Genomic DNA, 20,562 nt, shown 5'->3' on the forward strand with positions numbered 1-20,562 from the left:
TCTCTCTCTCTCTCTCTCTCTCTCTTCGTATGTTTGCATATATTACCAAATACACACACAGACACACACACAGACAAACACACAGACACACACAGACACACACACAGACAAACACACAGACACACACAGACACATACACACAGGGGGGAGGCAGAGAGCACTGGAAGTGGTGCTAAACGGGCCAGTATGGTTGACGGGAGGGGACAGGTGGGGGTTCAGGGGAAGAAAACTGCTGTGGGGGGCGTGGGGAACACAAGAGAGGAGGTGCCCTGGCGAAACATCACCAAGTATTCCCTGGCGAAACATCTCATGATATTCCGTGGTGAAGATCGCCTGGCACTTCCTCCCGTAACCATTCATGGCGACTCAAGTTTGCAAGAGTCATCCCAAAGCACAGTGCAGGTACCACAGTGTGTGGTGCAGGTACCACAGTGTGTGATGCAGGTACCACAGTGTGTGGTGCAGGTACCACAGTGTATGGTGCAGGTACCACAGCGTGTGGTGCAGGTACCACAGTGTGTGATGCAGGTACCACAGTGTGTGGTGCAGGTACCACAGTGTGTGGTGCAGGTACCACAGTGCGTGATGCAGGTACCCCAGTGTGTGGTGCAGGTACCACAGTGTGTGGTGCAGGTACCACAGTGTGTGGTGCAGGTACCACAGTGTGTGGTGCAGGTACCACAGTGTGTGATGCAGGTACCACAGTGTGTGGTGAAGGTACCACAGTGTGTGATGCAGGTACCACAGTGTGTGGTGCAGGTACCACAGTGAGTGATGCGGGTACCACAGTATGTGGTGCAGGTACCACAGTGTGTGGTGCAGGTACCACAGTGTGTGGTGCAGGTACCACAGTGTGTGATGCAGGTACCACAGTGTGTGGTGCAGGTACCACAGTGTGTGGTGCAGGTACCACAGTGTGTGATGCAGGTACCACAGTGAGTGGTGCAGGTACCACAGTGTGTGGTGCAGGTACCGCAGTGTGTGGTGCAGGTACCACAGTGTGTGGTGCAGGTACCACAGTGTGTGGTGCAGGTACCACAGTGTGTGGTGCAGATACCACAGTGTGTGATGCAGGTACCACAGTGTGTGGTGCAGGTACCACAGTGTGTGGTGCAGGTACCACAGTGTGTGGTGCAGGTACCACAGTGTGTGGTGCATTTACTACAGTGTGTGGTGCAGGTACCACAGTGTGTGATGCAGGTACCACAGTGTGTGGTGCAGGTACCACAGTGCATGGTGCAGGTACCACAGTGTGTGGTGCAGGTATCACAGTGTGTGGTGCAGGTACCATAGTGTGTGGTGCAGGTACCACAGTGTATGATGCAGGTACCACAGCGTGTGGTGCAGGTACCACAGTGTGTAATGCAGGTACCACACTGAGTGGTGCAGGTACCACAGTATGTAATGAAGGTACAACACTGTGTGGTGCAGCTACCACAGTGTGTGGTGGTTTAGGTACCACAGTATGTGGTGCAGGTACCACAGTGTGTGGTGGTGCAGGTACCACAGTGTGTGGTGTTGCAGGTACCACAGTGTGTGGTGCAGGTACCAAAGTGTGTGGTGCAGGTACCAAAGTGTGTGGTGCAGGTACCACAGTGTGTGGTGCAGGTACCACAGTTTGTGGTGCAGGTATCACAGTGTGTGGTGGTGATGCAGGTGCCACAGCATGTGGTGGTGGTGGTGGTGGTGGTGGTGGTGCAGGTACCACAGTATGTGGTGGTGGTGCAGGTACCACAATGTGTGGTGGTGGTGGTGGTGGTGGTGGTGCAGGTAACATAGTGTGTGGTGGTGGTGCAGGTACCACAGTATGTGGTGACGGTGCAGGTACAACAGTATGTGGTGATGGTGCAGGTACCACAGTATGTGGTGATGGTGCAGGTACCACAGTATGTGGTGGTCGTGCAGGTAGCACAGTGTGTAGTGGTGGTGGTGCAGGTGCCACAGTGTGTGGTGGTGGTGCAGGTACCACAGTATGTGGTGATGGTGCAGGTACCACAGTGTGTGGTGGTGGTGCAGGTACCACAGTGTGTGGTGGTGGTGCAGGCACCACAGTGTGTGGTGGTGGTGCAGGTACCACAGTGTGTGGTGGTGCAGGTACCACAGTGTGTGGTGGTGGTGCAGATACCACAGTGTGTAGTAGTGGTGCAGGTTCCACAGTGTGTGGTGCAGGTACCACAATGTATGGTGGTGGTGCAGATACTACAGTGTGTAGTAGTGGAGCAGATACCACAGTGAGTGGTGGTGCAGGTACCACAATGTGTGGTGGTGCAAGTACCAGTGTGTGGTGGTGGAGCAGGTACCACAGTGTGTGGTGGTGGTGGTACAGGTACCATAGTGTGTGTGGTGGTGGTGCAGGTACCACAGTGTGTGTGGTGGTGGTGCAGGTACCACAGTATGTGGTGGTAGTGCAGGTACCACTGTTTGGTGGTAGTGCCGGTACCACAGTGTGTGATGGTGGTGCAAGTACCACAGTGTGTGATGGTGGTGCAAGTACCACAGTGTGTGTAGTGGTGGTGCAGGTACCACAGTGTGTGGTGGTGGTGCCGGTACCACAGTGTGTGGTGATGGTGCAGGTACCACAGTATGTGTGGTGGTGATATGCAGGTACCACAGTATGTGTGGTGGTGCAGGTACCACAGTATCTAATGGTGGTGCAGGTGCCATAGTGTGTGTAGTGGTGGTGCAGGTACCACAGTGTGTGATGGTGGTGCCGGTACCACAGTGTGTGGTGGTGGTGTAGGTACCACAGTGTGTGGTGCAGGTACCATTGTGTGTTGTGGTGGTGCAGGTGCCACAATGTGTGGTGCAGGTACCATTGCGTGTTGTGGTGGTGCAGGGGTACCACAGTGCGTGGTGAAGGTACCATTGTGTGTTGTGGTGGTGCAGGGGTACCACAGTGCATGGTGTAGGTACCATTGTATGTTGTGGTGGTGCAGGTAGCACAGTGTGTGGTGGTGGTGCAGGTACCATAGTGTGGTGATGGTGCAGGTACCACAGTGTGGTGGTGGTGCAGGTACCACAGTTTGTGTGTGTGTGTGTGTGGTACATGTTCCTCAGTAAATATGGTACAGTGTGTTGTGTAGCCCGTGGCTACAACAATGCATAATAAAAACACAGTAAATTATAGTAATATTCCAAGTGATTTCTTACTTTATTCATAGCGAGTGATGATGTGAGAATTCACGAAATCGGATGGAATATTACCGAATCTCACTGTGGTTATATTGCAGATTACGATATTACCTGTTTCCCGTGATCTTTATAAGTTAGGACATTTAGTGAGTTAGCTGGGGATCAGCTAGAATACTCAGTGAGTTAGCTGGGGATCAGCTAGGACATTCAGTGAGTTAGCTGGGGATGAGCTAGGATATTCAGTGAGTTAGCTGGCGATCAACTAGGACGTTTAAAAGCAATATTAGCAGTAATAATAGGACATGTTAACATGGAGAAACATGAGACACGAAGAAGGTAGATTATTACATTGTTGACATGACAAGTTAGCCAGGCTGAGACAACCTTAACTTGAGAGACAGTGTTAGACAAGACAATGAAAAGTTCAGTTAAGATATTAAAAGTGTAGTTAAGATATGAATGTTTGCTTCTGATGATTATTATGATAGACGAGGTAAATGTTTGTTTTATAAATAACTCAAACATCTGTAAGTAAAGTAATGTTTAATGTTTACTGCAGACAACTAAGAAGAGCCAGTTTTACCCTTTCATAGATTTACATACCTTAGAAAAATTTTCTAAGAATGTTTATTGTGCGGCTTTGAGCAAATCCATGTTAATTATGAGTATAATCGCGAACAACATACTCATGCTACAGTAGATCAGTGTGAGTTTAAAAACTACATAATTTGCCAGTTATATGTCGTGTCTAGTAAGACTAGCTACAAATATAAGAAAGTTAATGAAATTTTTTTCATAATTTAGTAGCTCTTTCGATGGTTTCAAACTTTTTCCTTCCCGCATCCGCCTTGTCAGAAGGCGGATGTGGGGGACACATCCTTGCACCTGCCTTTTCATGAGGCAAGAGTGGGAAGGTCCCACTCCACTCAGTCCAAATTCACTTTATTAAGAGGCAGGAATTGGGGACTCATGCCCCCCTCACCCCCACACCTCCCTTCTGATCAGGCAAGTGTGGGGGACCTTACTAATACTCCCATACCCACCTTAGCAGTGGCGATGGATGCATCTTAATTTTAGGTTCTAACAAATAATATAATTGATTTTAATTGGGCTGAGTGTTTTAATTACAATAGATGAAACCAAAAGAAAAAAAAAAGCCCCAAAGGGGCACTGCCTTTTAAATAGAAAATTTAAAACGCCATAAATGTTTTCAGTTTATAATGAACTTTAAATGGCTGTACTACCCAATATGGTGAAACTAGACATAATGTTCCCGCTGAAGGGCCGCCCTCTAAACTTACTCCAGGGTACAAAGAAGTTTATATTATAGTTTGGTTGGTGTGACTTTCATGGGGACTGAGGTACACAAGACCACGACCACGGACAAAGACATATTCACAAATATAAGTAAAATTCCTTTTACAGTTGAGAAACTGTTAAGTAAGGCACAGTCTGTTTCTTTGGTAAATTAAAGTAATACCGTAAACATACCTGGAGTATACCTGGAGGGGGTTTTAGGGATCAACACCCCCCGCAGCCCGGTCTGTGACCAGACAAAAACCGATGGAAAACGAAACAGGTTCCAATATTCTGTGGCGAATTAACACTTAACTATGTAACTACGATTTAAGAAAGAAAACAGAAATTCGTATAGGAACTTTCGTAGTTACTTTGAACAAACGTGGCATTCTTTACGAAAAAAATAGAGCAAATATCTCCTAATAGGCAAATACTGACATAACAGTAAAGACTACACCTTAATTGAGAGGGTGACTACACCATCTCAAACAATGACTACATTCGTTATCGTCTATATTATTGTGAATAATATTGCGATAATGTAGCGATACAGGCCACTGTTTTGGTTCATTAAATACTGTATTTTATGTCGGATCAACGCAGATTCGGTGACCATGCGTCCAACTCCAATATTAGATATTAAAATCTTATCATTCGACCAGTCACTTGGATGATTACAAGAGCTCAGGTGGACACAGACTGCCTTAGTCTTGTCCAACCCGGACAAGAATCTAAGGTAATATACTTGTCTGACCCCAAGAGAGCAAATACAATGCTGACATGGGACCAGGTTGATCCCATCTACTGAGGATACTGCAGAATTCTTATGAGTATATTTTTCCACTGTTCTTGATCAGAGAACAGTGGCAAATACATGGTTTTTCTTCAGTCTACACAGCAATGTACCTTCCATTAACGAGGTTTTAAAGTACATAAATCTATGTGAGGGTAAAACTGGCTCTTCTTAGTTGTCTGCAGTAAACATTAAACATTATTTTACTTGCAGATGTTTGAGTTATTTATTAAAACAAATATTTAACTCGTCTATCATGTAATAATCATCAGAAGCAAACATTCATATCTTAACTGCACTTTTAATATCTTAACTGAACTTTTCATTGTCCTGTCTAACACTGTCTCTCAAGTTAAGGTTGTCTCAGCCTGGCTAACTTGTCATGTCAACAATGTAATAATCTACCTTCTTGGTGTCTCATGTTTCTCCATGTTAACATGTCCTATTATTACTGCTAATGTTGTTTTTAAACGTCCTAGTTGATCCCCAGCTAACTCACTGAATGTCATAGCTGATCCCCAGCTAACTCACTGAATGTCCTAGCTGATCCCCAGGTAACTCACTGAATGTCCTAGCTGATCCCCAGCTAACTCACTGAATGTCCTAGCTGATCCCCAGCTAACTCACTGAATGTCCTAGCTGATCCCCAGCTAACTCACTGAATGTCCTAGCTGATCCCCAGCTAACTCACTGAATGCCCTAGCTTCTGAACACGATTTAACCCAAGAAATCTTAAACTATGTTCAACAACTGCTCACATATGTGTGTGTGTACGTACGTACGTACATATGTTATATATGAATGTATACATGTATGTGAACGTCTGCATTGTATAATGAGTGTTGTTTCTCTGGTAATATGAAGAAGCTGTTGAAAAATGTGTTACGAAGACCATAGTAATGTGTGTGGAGTGTTGAATGTTAGAGTTGGTGGTACGTGGTTGGTGGTACGTGATTGGTGGTACGTGGTTGGTGGTACGTGGTTGTTGGTACGTGGTTGTTGGTGGTACGTGTGTTGGTGGTGGTACGTGGCTGGTGGTGGTACGTGGTTGTGGTGATACGTGGTTGGTGATGGTATATAGTTACTGGTGACACGTGGTTGGTGGTGTGGTATGTTGCTGCTGGTGGTAAGTGTTGGTGGTGGTACGTGGTTGGCTTGGTGGTACGTGGTTGGTGGTGGTAGTACATGGCAGCTGCTGATGATACGTTGTTGGTGGTGGTTGTACGTGGCTGCTGGTGGTCCTACGTGGTGGTGGTACGTGACTAGTGGTTGATACGTGACTGGTGGTGGTACGTGGTTTGGGGTGGTACTTGGCTGGTGGTGGTAGTACGTGGCTGGTGGTGGTAGTAAGTGGCTGGTGGTGGTTGTACGTGACTGGTGTTAGTACGTGGGTGGTGGTACGTGGCTGGTGATGATGGTACGTGGCTGGTGATAGTGGTACATAGCTGGTGGTAGTGGTACGCAGCTGGTGGTGATGGTACATGGCTGGTGGTGGTGGCATGTGATTGATGGTACTACGTGGCTGGTGGTGGTGGTTGTATGTGGTAGGTGGTTGAGATACGTAACTTATGGTGGTGGTACGTGACTGGTGGCTGTGGTACGTGACTGGTGGTGGTAGTACGTGACTGGTGGCTGTGGTACATGACTGGTGGTGGTGGTACGTAGCCGGTGGTAGTACACAGGAACAACAGGCAGGCTGACTGGTGGTGCACTTGTGCTGCTACAAACGGGAAGCATCAACTCTCCCGTTTCTCTAAACAGACGTGAGGTGGGGCGGGCGCGGGGAGGTGGTGGTTGGGGGAGGGTTGTGCAAATCGTATCTAACAGACGTGAGAGGTGCGGCTTGTGCTCCACTGTACAGTAGTGGTGGGGAGGTGCTCGAGGGGTCAAGAAAAGAGCACGGTGGTGCGGCGGTGGTGGTGGTGCGTTATATATGAACACTCGGTGCAGCTACACAACCCAGGTCTAGAACATTATCATACACAGAAAAAATAAAGAAAAAAATGTAAGATGTTCTTCTAAAAAAGGCTAAAGAGAGAGCAGTGACCGTGGTCGTGTTGTCGCTGCTGTTGAGACAACTAGACTAACACGCCAAAAACGGGAGAATATATTGAAATTCCTCTGTCAATGCATTTCAACTCCCACTTAAACTTCCGCTGAACTGGAGATTTTTTCTTTTTACTGTGAAAGTTAGTCCCATTTTTGGCGTCTATGGTAATACCCAAAAACCCTTTTTGGCAGAAGAGCGGAAAGAAAATCTGAAGAAAAATAAAAAAGTATGAGAGAGGATGAAAGATGCAGAGCAGTGAGAGAGAGTGAGTGAGAGAGGGTGAGAGAGAGAGATGAGGGAGAACACTGGAGATACCCCTGAGTGTGTTTTAAAGGTTGTATAGTGAGGTTAAGCTGGGTAGTCTCCAGTAACGTCTCACACACTCCTCCCTACTGACAGCACCTCCAAAAGGCTTTGATGTAAACACATTAACCAACAACACATCCTGGTATTATTCCTCCCTCTACGTAACGCACCAGAGTCCCCATCAAAGCCTTTTTTCAGCTATAAGTGAGAAGCCAATTAATGCCATTGTGCCATTCATTAAGCATAGAGGACCATACTCCCTCGCTCTGTCCGAGTGCATCGTGAGTGCCCCTAGGATGGTGCCAACACCGTGTGCACTCCGGCACCCTAGCAATGAGTTGGTAGAGCCCATCAGTGGTGCCAACACTGCGTGCAGGCACCCCGACAGAGAGTTGGCACCCTCTGCAGAGTACAGCAGATCCCTGTCAGGCAGAGCGAGGGAGAGGGCCAGAGTGTCTTCTTGAGGGGCCAGAGTGTCTTCGTGAGTGGCCAACCAAGAAGCTATTGTCTGATGTGTTGGGTGCGGCATCTGCTGGGCGGCTGCGGTCAGGGTGCAGCAAACATGATATATCCAGGAGAGAAAGAGAGAGAGAGAGAGAGAGAGAGAGAGAGAGAGAGAGAGAGAGAGAGAGAGAGAGAGAGAGAGAGAGAGAGAGAGAGAGAGAGAGAGAGAGAGAGAGAGAGAGAGAGAGAGAGAGAGAGAGAGAGAAGAAGAGAAAGATAGATAGATAGGATAGATGGATATATAGATAGAAAGACAGATAGATAGAGAAAGAGAGAGAGAGCACTCCCCTCTCCTGGATATTACTTCCCCTCACGCCCAACAAGCCACACTCAGGAAGAAAGTGGTTATGTGAAATCCGCCCACAACCAAATTTTCTTTTATGTATATATATATATGTATATATATATATATATATATATATATATATATATATATATATATATATATATATATATATATATATATATATATATATATATATATAACACAGCGTGCCTTATCACCATATAAAGACACAGATTTCCAGAGTGACAAATGTACACAAGGATGTACGCAGGAAGCATGTACGCAGGAAACAGGTGCGCAGGAAGCATGTACCCAAAACGTATGTACACAAGCATGTATACAGGAAGCACGTACTCAGGAAGCATGTATACAAGCATGTACGCAGGAAGCATACATGCAGGAAACATGTACACAAACATGTACGCAAGATGTACGTAGGAAGCATGTACACAAAAAGCATGTACGCAGGAAACACGTACACAAGCATGTACGCAGGAAATATGTAAACAAAATGCATGTACGCAGGAATCATATAAACACATTTGTACGCAGGAAATATGTACACAAGCATGTATATAAGAAGCATGTACACATGCATGTACACAGGAAGAATGTACACAGGAAGCATGTACACAAGAAGTATGTACACAGGAATTATGTGCACATTATTTATGTGCATAGGAAGTATGTGCACAGGAAGTATGTGCACTGGATGTATGTACACAGGAAGCATGTACACAGGAAGTATGTACGCAGGAAGCAGATACACAGGAAGCATGTACACAAGGAGCATGTACACAGGAAGTATGTACACAGGAAGTATGTACACAAGAAACATGTACACAGGAAGCATGTACACAAATATGTACACAAGAAACATGTACACAGGAAGTATGTGCACAGGAAGCATGTACACAGGAAGCATGTACACAGGAAGTATGTGCACAGGAAGCATGTACACAGGAAGCATGTATACATGAAGCATGTACACAGGAAACATGTACATATGTACACAAATATGTACACAAGAAACATGTACACAGGAAGTATGTGCACAGGAAGCATGTACACAGGATGTATACAAGAAACAAGTACACAAGAAGCATGTACACAGGAAGTATGTACACAGGAAGTATGTACACAAGAAACATGTACGCAGAAAGCATGTACACATGCACACAAACATGTACACATGAAGCATGTACACAGGAAGCAAGTACACAGGAAATATGCACACAGGAAGTATGTACACAAGAAGCATGTACACAGGAAGTAGGTACACAACAAACATGTACACAGGAAGCATGTACACAAATATGTACACAACAAACATGTACACAGGAAGCATGTACACAAATATGTACACAACAAACATGTACACAGGAAGCATGTACAAGAAGCATGTACACAAGAAACATGTACATAGGAAACATGTACACCGGAAATACGTACACAGGAAGCACGTATACAGGATGCACGTACACAAGAAGCACGTACACAGGAAGCACGCACACAGGAAGCACGCATACAGGAAACACGTACACAGAAAAGACGTACACAAGAAGGACGTACACAGATAATGGACATAAGCACAATAAAACATACTGATATAATATTCAAACCATCAATATTAATAAGAGAAAAATCCTTCATTAATATTAGAGACAAAAGTGAAGCAATATGACATGAACGATAAACAAGCAGAAGAATTCTTTCCCAAAAAATGTATATATTGATAAATATTGCAAACAGGGAATAATAAGCAGGAGAAGGAAGGAGACAGGGGAAGGACGGAGGGGAGAAGGAAGGCCGCTGGAGGGGGAGTATTGGAGCTATGAGAAGGAAGGTCTTTAAGGAGAATTTATCACTAAGTCCCAACAGTTCATCTATGTGGGAGTCTTCATCTGAACTGCCTCCTGTATAATCCTTGCTATTAAAGTATTTTTGTAGGGGTCTTAAAGTGTAATCTCCAAGCAACGAGATATTTGAGGCCGGAGGCTGGAAGGTCCCCCAGACAGCATTAACAAATTCGATATCACAAAAAACAGAGATGTACGAGAAAGTCATTACGTTTAAAGTGCCGTACTGTAGGAAAAGAGAATATAAATCCCTACAAGAAGATCTAGATAAGTTGACTTTGTGACGCCACAGATGGATAATAGTGTAGATAAGTGAGGTGTAGTGGACATGGAAGACAGCGAATACAGATTATAACAAATGATAACAGAACACTCGAAGATTTTACACTGTGTGATAACTTATTAATGAACTAAATGAGTTTACCTAGGAGTGAATACGTAAAGATTCTCACTGGAAGATCACTTAACTAGAGCAGTGAACAACACACACATTACACTACCAACCTTCACACACATGAATGGTAAAATACATAACACTCACTCCACAAGGTATGCTAGGCAGAAACTGGAATATGCAACGGGTGGAACAGTTTCACAAAATATAAATTCGGACGATACAAATTAAAATGGCCCAAAAAATATGCTACAGATTGACTCCCAGAACTGAAAAAATGAGTTACGATTAGACAAGAATGCTAAAAATACTCCTGTTGGCTAACGGGGAGAAGAGTAGACATGATAACAACACACAAGATCATAAAACGAGAACCATTACCACGGTTGTAAGCTGAACATAAAAGAAGTGAAGAAAAAGAATATTTGAAGGTATCCCCAACACAAACAGGAAGAACACTGGAAAGGGAACCTTAGAAGAGACAGTAAGTGCTACAGACATTGGAGTGGGATCTTGGAGGTAGCAGCATGTGTTACAGCCACTGAAGTGGCATCTTAGAGGTAGCAGCATGTGCTACAGCCACTGGAGTGGCATCTTAGAGGTAGCAGCATGTGCTACAGCCACTGGAGTGGCATCTTAGAGGTAGCAGCATGTGCTACAGCCACTGGAGTGGCATCTTAGAGGTAGCAGCATGTGCTACAGCCACTGGAGTGGCATCTTAGAGGTAGCAGCATGTGCTACAGCCACTGGAGTAGGATCTGAGAGATAACAGTAAGTGCTACAATCACTGGAAAGTTAAAACGGATATACATTTGAATAATTACTAGAGACGGCATAGCACAGAGCATAGCACAGCTCATGCCGGTACAGACAGGTAATCTCAAATGGCTAATCCCACTCGATGCAAGCCCAAGAGCTGGATTTTAGCGTTTTAAAAGTTAAACCCAACTCTCTCTCTCTCTCTTACCCCTCTTCTTTCTCCTCCAAAATGCAACTCCAGCAAATGTAAGAATATAAGAAAGAAGGAACACCGCAGCAGGCGTACTGGCTCGTGCTGGGCAAGTCTTTCTCAAACTCAAACCCACTAACGAAAATATTTGCCCAACCCATTCTCAATGCTACCCAAGGAAGAAGCTATCACGGGACAAGCTGCACCAAGCATTTCCAACGATGCTCAGATACCGAGACAGTGGAAATTTTCTATATGCTTCAGAGACACAGCACTCCACGATCCTCCCACCTAACATGCCTTACGTAACACCAAAAAAAAAAAATCATATATTGGGATTGTGTGAATTCCGAGGCAGAGCCAGATGTGAACGTTTGAAATGGTTTACCATGGGACAAAATTTCCTGGCCGGAGTTTCTATAAAAGGGAATTTCAAAGCAGTGTAAATTGGACATTTCTATACAGCTGGATATCTTAGACGACGGGAATTGTTAGACGCCGCTAGATGTGGATATCGGAGATGCTTCCTAGAAGACAGAAGCACAATAGCAATAGCTATCGTGTGGAACGTGGAATACTGAAAATCAAGAAGAGCTACACTATGGAATGAAGGCTACACTGTATATGGAAGGCTACACTGTAGAATGAAGACTACACTATAGAAGGAAGGCTACACTATAGAAGGAAAGCCACACTATAGAAGGATGGCTATACTGTAGAATGAAGTCTACACTGTAGAAGAAAGGATACACTACAGAAGGAAGGTTACATTATAGAAGGCTACACTATAGAAGGCTACACTATAGAAGGAAGGCTACACTACAGTAAGAAGGCCACACTACAGAAGGAAGGCTACACTATAGAAAGAAGGTTACACTATAGAAGGAAGGCCACACTACAGTAAAAAGGCTACACCATAGAAGGAAGGCTATAGTACACCAGAGAACGAAGACATTATAGAAGGAAAGCCACATGATAAAAGGCTATACTACAGAAGGCTAGAAGACAGAATTAAGGCTACACCAGAGGAGATTACAAGACAGAAGAAAGGCTATATGGATACAGGATAGAACGAAGGCCATGAGGTTACAGGATACAAGGAAGGTCATGAGACTACAGGATAGAAGGAAGGTCATGAGATTACAAGATAGAAGGAAGGCCATGAGGTTACAAGATAGAAGGAAGGCCATAAGGTTACGAGATAGAACAAAGACCATGAGGTTACAAGATAGAAGGAAGGCCATGAGGTTATAAGATAGAAGGAAGGCTATGCGGTTACAAGATAGAACGAAGGCCATGAAGTTACAGTATAAAAGGAAGGCCATGAGGCTACAAGACAGAACGAAGGCCATAAGGTTACAGGATAGAAGGAAGGCCATGACGTTACATGATAGAAGGAAGGCCATGAGTTTACAAGATAGAAGGAAGGTCATCCATGAGGTTACAGGACAGAAGGAAGGCCATGAGGTTACAGGATAGAAGGAAGGTCATGAGGTTACAGGATAGAAGGAAGGCCATGAGGTTACAAGATAGAAGGAAGGCTACAATAACGAGAAGGAATGATGAAGGAAGGTTCTAAGATAGAAGCCTGCCTATCCCAGGCTACCATCAGCAACGCCATTACAGTTGACATCCGCACCAACCCAGAGGCGGAGTTGCCGAGAAGCATTTTTTCAACCAAGTTATTTTTACTCAACTATGTGGACAGGAGACCGTCCAGGGGAACACCTTAAATGAAACGAGACACCAGTAAGGTCTCTCAGACGAGACAACAGTAAGATCTCTCAGAGGGACACCAGTAAGGTCTTTCACACGAGACACCAGTAAGATCTCTCAGAAGGGACACCAGTAAGGTCTTTCATACAAGACACCAGTAAGGTCTCTGAGAAGAGACAGTAGTAAGGTCTCTCAGACGAGACACCAGTAAGGTCTCTCAGACGAGACACCAGTAATTTCTCTCAGAAGAAAGAGAAGTAAGATCTCTTAGAAGGGACACCACTAAGGTCTTTCAGACGAGACACCAGCAAGGTCTCTCAGACGAGACACCAGTAAAGTCTCTCAGAAGAAACTTCAGCTGGAGTAGGATGGGCGTGTAAGCACCGTGGGCCGAGGAGCGGGATATGAGCAGGGTAGTGGGTGCGGGGGTGCGGTGGGGTCGGAGGAGAGGTGGGCGGGTGTGGGTTATGCAGGGGTGGGCGCCGGGTACTCACCCACACAAGGGTTGTTGTGTACTCTGCGGAAAATCCTCTCACACTTGCGCTTCTGGCGATCCATGGGACAGATGCAACCAAACATGGGCGACATCTTGAGCTTGGTCCAGGAGCTTAGACACTTGTTCCTGCAGGAGAGATAACCGAGGGTGAGACACTTGTTCCTGAGGGAGAGATAACCGAGGGTGAGACACTTGTTCCTGAGGGAGAGATAACCGAGGGTGAGACACTTGTTCCTGAGGGAGAGATAACCGAGGGTGAGACACTTGTTCCTGAGGGAGAGATAACCGAGGGTGAGACACTTGTTCCTGCAGGAGAGATAACCGAGGGTGAGACACTTGTTCCTGAGGGAGAGATAACCGAGGGTAAGACACTTGTTCCTGCAGGAGAGATAACCGAGGGTAAGACACTTGTTCCTGAGGGAGAGATAACCGAGGGTAAGACACTTGTTCCTGCAGGAGAGATAACCGAGGGTAATACACTTGTTCCTGCAGGAGAGATAATCGAGGGTAAGACACTTGTTCCTGCAGGAGAGATAACCGAGGGTAAGACACTTGTTCCTGCAGGAGAGATAACCGAGGGTAAGACACTTGTTCCTGCAGGAGAGATAACCGAGGGTAAGACACTTGTTCCTGCAGGAGAGATAACCGAGGGTAAGACACTTGTTCCTGCAGGAGAGATAACCGAGGGTAAGACACTTGTTCCTGAGGGAGAGATAACCGAGGGTAAGACACTTGTTCCTGCAGGAGAGATAACCGAAGGTAAGACACTTGTTCCTGCAGGAGAGATAACCGAGGGTAAGACACTTGTTCCTGACAGAGAGATATTGACCCAGGATCAATTTTCATGGTGTGTGTGTGTGTGTGTGTGTGTGTGTGTGTGTGTGTGTGTGTGTGTGTGTGTGTGTGTGTGTGTGTGTGTGTGTGTGTGTGTGTGTGTGTGTGTTTGTGTGAGCAAAACAACCATGGGGGAGTTGAATGATAGCAGTGGGCCTTTCTTGTTGCAATGAACACATCATCAGGAGCTTGCAATATTGCAGAAATGAGTAGGAAGTTCAGGAACATACAGTCAGGGGAGCGACTTTAGCTAGAATGAGATGGCATCAAGCAGACCAGTGCCAGGTGCCAGAAAGATGAATGCAAGGTATTATAACATTAACAGCAACAGCATATAGAAGATCATCAACATTAGTGAAAAGACAACTGTCACCAACTTGCCGCCAAACTTTGTATCTTATCATCATAAAAGACTTTAATATTCTGATCTCAAAGATATCTGGCGTCTATCAGCTGGGAAAATTTCATCGCATACAAAGAAAATGGTGCAGCAGCAAAAAGGGTAAAAACCCTCTTGTTTCCAGAGGTTGGCCCAATATCCCTCAGGTAAATGCTGGTTTATCCATGAGGTCGAGTGGGAGCAGCAAATGATACTCAGTTCGTCAGTGTAGAGCTGGATTTACGACAGTCCAACGAGTTCTGTTAGGAATCTGACGCCAGTCCAGATTGTGCACGATGCCTGATAGACGCCAGATATAATTGACATCAGATTTTTAAAGTCTTTTATAATAATACGATACAAAGTGTGACGGCACGATGGTGACAGTTGTCTTTTCACTAATGTTGTGGTCGCTGACTTATTACTAAATATTTAATGTTGATTATCTTCTATATGCTGTTACTGTTACTGTTATAATGCCTTGCCTTCATCTTTCTGGCACCTGGCACTGGTCTGCTTGATGCCATCTCATTCTAGCTAGAGTCGCTCCCTTAACCGTGTCTATTTAGATTTCCTACTCATTTCTGCAACATTGCAAGCTCCCGATGATGTGCTGATTGCAGCATGAAAGGCCTAGATCTATCATTCAACTTCCTCGTGATTATTTTGCATCTTGTATTGCTTGTTTGCAATTATTGCATCTATGTTGTTCTACTCTCTATTGTATTTTTGTCAATGTATTATGTCTTTAAATAAAGTCTACATAGAATATAGAGGAGGGGGGGAGGAGAAGACAATATTTAAACAGCTCCGGGGAGAACCTTGAGTTTTCCCTGAAGTAAGTTTATTCTTTTCTCTGAGGATGAGGGTCCCCACCATAGTTCAAGAGGTGGTACCTCTATATATATATATATATATATATATATATATATATATATATATATATATATATATATATATATATATATATATAATAAGATCACAGTAAACAGGTGATTTCAGAATATGCAAAACAACCACTCTGAAAGAATAGAGAAATTCCAAGCGCTTTCGTGACTACTACACAATGAAGAAACAAGGAATTTCTCTAAATGCATATATATATATATATATATATATATATATATATATATATATATATATATATATATATATATATATATATATATATATATATATAAAACCAAAAATGGAAGACAAAAGTAAATATAAAGAAAGTGTAGAGTGGGAAAAGTACAAATAACAGTGATAATCTTCTAACAGACTACAACCTTCATCATCAAAATATTTCCGATGCGACCGGAGGGTCATTTCCTTCTTGCGACTTGCTCAATTCCCAGAATCATTTCCTTATGTGGACTTTTGGACACCCTCCACCGGCGTGTTACCTCTCCAGTCCTCTCTCCCTCCATCCTTCCTACCATCTCTCCTTCCCTCCCTCCATCCTTCCTACCATCTCTCCTTCCCTCCCTCCATCCTTCCTACCATCTCTCCTTCCCTCCCTCCATCCTTCCTACCATCTCTCCTTCCCTCCCTCCATCCTTCCTACCATCTCTCCTTCCCTCCCTCCATCCTTCCTACCATCTCTCCTTCCCTCTCTCCATCCTTCCTACCTTCCATGCCCATTTCCTGCCCCATCAAATGATTTGCTCCTCCCAGGCCAAACATTTCCTAGGGCTGATGCTACGGATGTTTAGAAATCCGGATTTCGCTCACACAAAAAAAACCCAGTCCCTCTGGGTTTATTAATAAACCCTCAGGATAAATGTTCTAAATAAGTGACGACGCCATCAACAGCAACAACAGAAAAATTCTTCCCTGCCAAGTGGTGGAAACTGGTGAAACACCAGCAGAAAAATCTACCACTTTGGATTCAAGTTAATTTTATTCTATCATGGTTGAACTAAGCAGTCGTGCAGCAGCTCTGCTTCAGGGTAGAACAGCTGCTCTACTGAGCAGCTGTTCTACTGAGCAGCTGCTCTACTCCTGGGAAACTTCAAACTAAAGAGACTGTGTCATGACAACAATGAGGAACTTATGAGGTCTGACAGGCTGTTGAAGAGTCAAGCCGACGACTGGTAGACACTACACGGTATGTACTCAGTAACAATCTTCACTCAGCAGTGTTATAACAAACTTCTATTAATAATGTATAGTTAATTATAAATTTATATTTCAGAGTTGAAATACCTTGAAGTACTGTACTCTAATATGCTTGCACTTTATATGTAAAAATTCATTATTCATTAAAATGATCTATATTCGGTTATTAATTTACTTAAACCTGAGCTATACTGCGCAGTATTAATGTATACACTGACTTTACTGTTTAATTTTTTAAATACTGTATTTTGACCAATTAATAAAAAAAAAACATAAATAAAAGATTCAGAACTATATTACTATAACTCTTTATGTCCACATTATAATAAATAAAAAAAATTGAGTTAAGGTGCCATGTCAAACCCGGTTTTTTTTAACTATAAAAACCCGGTCTGGGAGGGTAAGTGGGCAGCTACCCACCAAAACTCTCAGTTTGATGCCACCGGAGGCCTAGTGACAGACCGGGCAGCGGAGGCGCTGACCCACGAATAGGTACACAAATAACCCGCACATAAAAGAGAGAAGCTTACGACGACGCTTCGGTCCGACTTGGACCACTGACAAAGTCACACTAACCAAAAGTGGAGCAGGACGGCTATATATAGGCAGGAAGAGGTGGTGGTAGTAGTAGTAGTAGTAGTAGTAGTACAAGAATGGTATATAATACCGACAAGATGAAATTAAGACACATGCGCAACACCCGGGCATCCCCATCGTAGACGTTTCGCCATCTAGCCAGCCAGTGGGCACCTAGCTCTCTTGCAGTGTTCCCCTTCCTTTGTATTTGACTGGCTCGTCCTCCTTATTTCCCACTTCTACCACTACCACTACTACTACCTCTTCTACTACTACTACTACTACTACAACTACTGATGAAATTAAGACACATGTGCGGTGTCTGGTTGTCTTTGTTGTGGACGTTTCGCCATCCAGTGGCTGGCTGGATGGCGAAACGTCTACGATGGGGATGCCCGGGTGTTGTGCATGTGTCTTAATTTCATCTTGTCGGTATTATATACCATTCTTGTACAATTACTACTACTACTACTACTACTACTACTACCACCACCTCTTCCTGCCTATATATAGCCGTCCTGCTCCACTTCTGGTTAGTGTGACTTTGTCAATGGTCCAAGTCGGACCGAAACGTCGTCGTAAGCTTCTCTCTTTTATGTGCGGGTTATTTGTGTAGGTACAGGTACACCTCCAGTGTCAGCTGGTAAATGTTCTCTGGGCGTCTCCTCTCTTCCTCTGAAACCTGCTTCAGCAGTACTTCTCTTTTCCTCTTCCCGCAAAAATAACATATAAACATAGAGAGATGAGTCGAAAAGCTGAGTCTTCATCTGCTACAAAGGATCCCAGTTGCAGGTCGAACTAGACAGAATCATCATCAGTGTGGTTCTGTCTGAAGTGTTTTTGTCCTTTGAACTGACAAATGTTTACCACCCTCTGACTCAGGCGCAGGCGCAGGCGAGTCACAGGGATGTCAGGAAGTATTTCTTCAGTTTCAGGGTTGCTGTGAAGCGGAATGACCTCGATGAAGAAGTGGTGGTGGCAGCCTTCTTACAGAGTCTTAAGAATAGGTATGATAGGGCCCACAAGAAAAGGAAAGAGTGAATCTGGAAAGAGTAGCCGGCAGCTAGAATCTGACCCCAGTAATCACATATGGGCAAATACACATACACACACACACACACACACACACACACACACACACACACACACACACACACACACACACACACACACACACACACACACACTCGCTGAAGCGAGTTACAGGGGCAGTGACCAGAGAAGACACAGCATATGAAGCTGCGAGGCCGAACAGGAAGGAAGGAATTATGAATTATGCTAAGGTCATATCAACCTGCCAAAAAGAGCCAAGGAGTGAAAGGGAAGAACAGTTGGTTGCAGATGGAGAGGGTGATAGGTCGAATGCTGAGGCACAACCATGCTATCAAGAGCCACTGGAAAAATCAAGGGAGAAACTGACCACATACAGGCAGGATCCAGAGTCACAGAGGGTGAGGCAATGGGAGGAGGAAAGGGCAAAATCAGTGTTTATCCATGGGCTTCAGGAGAGAGAGGAAAGGACACACATTGAAAGGCAGCAGGAAGAAAGTAAGGAGATTGAGAAAATCATCACGGAAATAGGTGAAGAGATGGACGAGATTGTAAATTTTCAGAGAATAGGGGGGTACTCGAAGGGGAGAAACCGACCAATCAAGCTGATTCTCAGGACGGAAACAGTGCAGAACAGGATCCTCCAAGAGAAACCACGATTGAAATACTCGGAAGAGTACAAGAGGATGTTCGTAGACAGAGACAAAACACAATCAGAATGACAGGAGCTGAGGGAGAGGACAAAAAAGCGAAAGGAGCTAGGAAAAGAGACAAGGATGGAACCAGCAGAGGTCAGTCAGAGCAGAACAGAGCAGCAAGGGCAAGCACACACACACAACTATTCTCAGAACCATACAACCTATCACACCATCCCAACACACACTACAATCCATACCCACAGCCTCCACCCAACACCGAGCTATAGAATCCCACAGTATGCCACCAGGTCTCCCACCCTCACAGGCCCCACAAACCACAGTGTTGGAAAGGAAACTGAAGGTATGGTACACAAACGCTGATGGTATAACAAATAAGTGGGAGGAGTGGCACGAAAGAGTCAAAGAGGCATCACCGGACATCATAGCTCTCACAGAAACAAAGCTAACAGGTATGATAACAGATGCCATCTTTCCAACGGGATACCAAATCCTGAGGAAAGACAGAGGGAACAGGGGGGGTGGAGGAGTGGCATTGCTGATCAAAAATCGATGGAATTTTGATGAGCTGGAGAGAGGAGACAGCGGAGAAGAAAGTGATTACATAGCGGGAACGCTTCACTCTGGAGGTCCCAAGGTGGTAATAGCAGTGATGTATAACCCACCACAGAACAGCAGGAGGCCAAGGCAAGAGTACGACGAGAGCAATAGAGCGATGGTTGACACACTGGCTAGAGTGAGCTCATGCATGCAGGGCAAAGCTCCTGATCATGGGTGACTTTAACCACAAGGAGATCAATTGGGAGAACTTGGACCCGCATGGGGGCCAAGATACATGGAGGGCGAAGATGATGGAGGTGGTACTGGAAAACTTCATGTACCAACACGTAAGGGACACTACAAGAGAGAGAGGAGAGGATGAACCAGCAAGGCTAGACTTAGTATTCACCTTGAGTAGTGCAGATATCGAGGACATCACATATGAAAGACCCCTTGGGGCCAGTGACCATGTGGTTTTAAGCTTCAAATACACAGTAGAGCTACAAGTGGAGGGAGAAGCAGGAAGGCCAGGACGAATGAAGCCAAACTACAAGAAAGGGGACTACACAGGAAGGAGGAACTTCCTGAACGGGGTTCAGTGGGACAGAGAACTGGCAGGGAAGCCAGTTAATGAGATGAT

The 20,562-nt window shown here is 44.8% G+C and overlaps 1 protein-coding gene across 1 annotated transcript in view; it reads right to left on the reverse strand.

Moving 5' to 3' along the window:
• Positions 1 to 20,562, reverse strand: part of LOC128685564 (uncharacterized) — a gene marked incomplete at its 5' end in the record, with an annotated part of 404,172 nt that overhangs the window by 123,336 nt on the left and 260,274 nt on the right. Inside the window, 1 exon segment of the mRNA XM_070088019.1 lies at positions 13,783 to 13,910. Coding sequence (XP_069944120.1) covers positions 13,783 to 13,910 — 128 coding nt within the window.

Source organism: Cherax quadricarinatus, chromosome 23 (genome assembly GCF_038502225.1).
Source record: "Cherax quadricarinatus isolate ZL_2023a chromosome 23, ASM3850222v1, whole genome shotgun sequence".
Classification (NCBI taxonomy): Eukaryota; Metazoa; Arthropoda; class Malacostraca; order Decapoda; family Parastacidae; genus Cherax; species Cherax quadricarinatus.